This window comes from Ursus maritimus, unplaced genomic scaffold, assembly GCF_017311325.1.
Source record: "Ursus maritimus isolate PB19 unplaced genomic scaffold, ASM1731132v1 scaffold_28, whole genome shotgun sequence".
In the NCBI taxonomy this organism is placed as follows: domain Eukaryota; kingdom Metazoa; phylum Chordata; class Mammalia; order Carnivora; family Ursidae; genus Ursus; species Ursus maritimus.
This window is the reverse complement of record NW_024425341.1, coordinates 15,334,234-15,337,790: the sequence shown is the minus strand read 5'-3', so window position 1 is coordinate 15,337,790 and position 3,557 is coordinate 15,334,234. Positions and strand designations below refer to the sequence as shown.

At 48.2% G+C, this 3,557-nt stretch overlaps 1 protein-coding gene across 2 annotated transcripts in view; it reads left to right on the top strand.

Moving 5' to 3' along the window:
• Positions 1-314: 314 nt before the first annotated feature.
• The window catches only part of ZDHHC2 (zinc finger DHHC-type palmitoyltransferase 2), a 69,246-nt gene continuing 66,003 nt past the window's right edge, over positions 315-3,557 (top strand). For both annotated transcript variants that reach the window (XM_040643316.1, XM_040643315.1), the window contains exon 1: positions 315-478. In XM_040643316.1, the coding sequence (XP_040499250.1) occupies positions 352-478 (127 nt within the window). In that variant the 5' untranslated portion in view covers positions 315-351. The remainder of the gene's footprint in view (positions 479-3,557) is intronic.

The window sequence follows — 3,557 nt, the reverse complement described above, 5'->3', positions numbered from 1 at the left end:
GGGGACGGAGGGGCGGGGACGGGCGGGGGCGGGGCGGAGGCTACCACCTCCTCCTCTCGATCCTCCCCCTCCTCCCCCCTCCGCCCCCTCCCCCTCCTCCTTCTCCTCCTCCTACTCGCCCTCCTATCGCTGCCACCGCCTCCACCCGGCTGAGGAGCGGGGAGTCCACGGCGCCGGCTTGGGGCTGCGGGATGGGGAGTTAGCGCCACGGCGGCGGCAGTGGCCGCAGCGCAACCGGCCGCCGCCCCCGGGTCTGTCTCGCCGGGGGCGCGGGGCGCGGCGAGCCCGCCCCGGAGCCAGGCCCGCGGGCGGCGGCGACGGAGGAGCTGGGCAGGTGGATGCGGCTGGAAGATGGCGCCCTCGGGCCCGGGCAGCGTCAGGCGGCGGTGCCGGCGGGTGCTGTACTGGATCCCGGTGGTGTTCATCAGCCTTCTGCTTGGCTGGTCCTACTACGCCTACGCCATCCAGCTGTGCATAGGTGAGTGCGCGCCGCGCCCGCCGCCGCCCCCCGCCGCCCCCGCGGCCGCCCGCACTCGGGCCCACCCCGCCGGCCTCCGGAGGGAGGGCATGGACCTGTCAGCAGCCTCCCCGCTCGCCCCCCGCCCCCTACGCAGCCACCTCTACAGTCCCGGGACGCCGAGAGCCCTCCGCACCCCGCGGCGCTTCCACTCTCCCTACCCGGGAGACCCCCGTGTGCCCCCCGTGCTGCCAGCTAGCTTCGCGTCCGCTGCCACCGCGGCAGAAAACAGCCTCCGGGCAGCCTCCCTCCACTCACACTACCCTTGCCTCCCCCTTACAACTCCGGTTACGGTGTCACCTCTACTCCATCGAGTACGCAGCTGAGCCACCCCCTCTGCTTTCCGCTATCCACAGCCACCCCAGCCACACCCCCTACCTCGGCAGGACCGCGCCGGGGAGAACTATGGTCTCCGCTGCCTGCAGCCTCCGCAGAGAAGTGAGGCCCGGGGAGGCTGCGCTGGAGGCTGGAGGGCTCCAAGCTGGGCCCAGGATTCGAGCTGCGCCAGACGCGCTAGGGGGATGGTGGCCTCGGCCTTCGGTGTCAGAGCTTTCCTTTCCTGGTTGTCCTTAATCCACTTTTGAACATTTGTGACAGCGCTCTGGGGCGTTTTTGCTGCCTTTATGATTTGGGGATTGTCAGTTGTACACTTTCTAGTTAAAAGGAGGTGAAGGTGGGTGAGCTATTAGAAAGTATTTTTGAAAACATATGCAATACGCAGGACTATGATTTAGACGTTACAATACTAGAGGGGGGAAAAAAGAGGTGACTACACAAGGTTTTTTTATCCAGAGAGCCAAGTGGCTGAAGTCCAAGTTTTAGGCTTCTGAATTGGTGGGTAGGGTACTGTCAATGCTGAAGACTGGGAAAAAAAACAACAAAACTTGACTATGCACAATTAGGGAATACAATTATATCCCTTAATGTAAGGAGGCTTTCAGAGATTTGTGAAAGCTGATCTGCACTATGAGAAAAGGTGTTAAAACAGAAGATGACTTTTCTGCCAGTGACTTCTGAATGCTTTTTGTGTTTGATGTTTCACCTAAGAAAGCGTCTATGTTTTTCCGTACCCAGCACAAGTTTTGGGTGGGACAAGGAGAAAGGTTAAACAGTCGCCTGTTTAGTTGAACCTTATCAACTAAAGCATTTCAAAACTTAAAAAGACTCAGACATAGAATCTTGTCTGAAGCCATCTTTCCTCCAAATATTGCCCCTTGGAAGAAACAGGTGTCACAATAATACCCCAAACTAATTACTGACATAACTTTCAAGACAATTGAGACTAACATATAGTTTTTAAATGTGATACTATTATTTATTGAATTTAGAAATGATGTCAGGACCAAAGAAATGAATCTGTTTTAGAAAAGGATTGGGTTGCACTAAAATCATCAAGACATAATATCTAAATATGTTATATTCAAGTCATCCAAAATGTGTGGAAAGATTTTCAGGAACATGGTTTAAGTTTTGTATTAACTGTTACTATCAAAATAGCTGGTCTTATTGAGATATACTATATAGGTTACATAACTACTAGAAACCTTCGTTGCATTGCATTGGTTTGCCATCTTAAAAACAGTGAACGGTTCCCCTGAACAGAAGTCAGGGAAGGTGCTTATTTTCCTATATTATCACGTTAAGCTAAGAAGCTTGGCCTGATACCCTGTCTCATGTCCATCAGGAAGAAGCATACGACGGCAAGCAGAGCTTTTCTTGCAACTCCCTCTGTCCTGGCTGAAGTGCAACATGGGAGGTCTTACTGTATTGGATAGATAGGTCATAGGGGAAGAATACATAGAAAATCACAGTTATATTGGGATGATATTTTTATATATACATTCTGGAAATTTAGGATAAATCTCAAGTATCCATGAAATCTATATCACCATTTTAGTCAGTGAAGATTTGACTCTTTTTAAACTGCCTAAGTGACATGGCCAGTTATTATTTACCTGGTGATCAAAAGTGAAGTCTTGTATCACCTCTTATCACTGCCTGTCTGGCCTGGTATGATGGCTGTCATGTTGAAAGCAATCGATAAATGGTCCTGAATAATCAAACAGACCATGCAGAGGCAATATCCCTGAGGTTGTCAGAAAGTAGTTTTTATATTTTTATTACTATAGAAACAAATAGTAATCATATGAAAATCTAGATTGTAGAGCCTAGAAGACAGAACAAATTGAAAATTTCATTCTAGAAACTACGGCAGTTTAGGGGTGGTAAACTCTAATAGTGTGGATAGATAGCCTTGGTTGAGTAGGAAGTTGAAATTAACTGTACAGGTCCTTTATAAGCACTGGGAAAGATGGCGACTGGTATGATGGACACACAAAACCAGCCTCCTCTCCTTGTCATAAACAAAGCAAATGAGAATGCCAACCTTCCCTACCTCCACCCCCACCCCACCCTTCTACCACCAACATTAATCACATCTCAGACTGCCCTGCCCTTTGTGGATTCTTTTTCTGTAGGAAGTTGCTGTTTACAATCAGATATTCCAAATTTCACCTGTGAAACCTTGGCCAAGGTTGGGACCAGAGGGTGGTGGTAACTGGAAACTGAAATAGGTAACAGAATAGAATAGAATAAACAGGGTGATTTACCCTAGTCCTCCTTTTACATCTGCTGTCAGCTGAGGATGACCCTGAATATAAATTACTTTGTGCCCTTTGCTGAATGAACTGCAATTTAGGAGTAGTGCTTATCCTGGTATCCTTGGAAACTGGAGATAATGATTCCCATTACAGTTAGTTTCTATATTTAACAATGTGAATGTGTGTGGCTCTCGAGACACTTTTTCAGTTAGCATGATGTTTGCTTAGTGGTTGTATTTTCTAAAATTATAAAGTCATATCTCTTTTTGGAATATGTGTATGTAAAAATATATGGGATATATGTATGTTGTGTGACAGTCAAGTGTTTTGGTTAAGTTTCCTTCCAGTCTACCAAAGAAAAGATGAAAGAGGTCTCCTAATACTTGTGAACAGTCAGAACATGTTTATATAGTCTGTTGATTAACTAGGATTTTTTATTT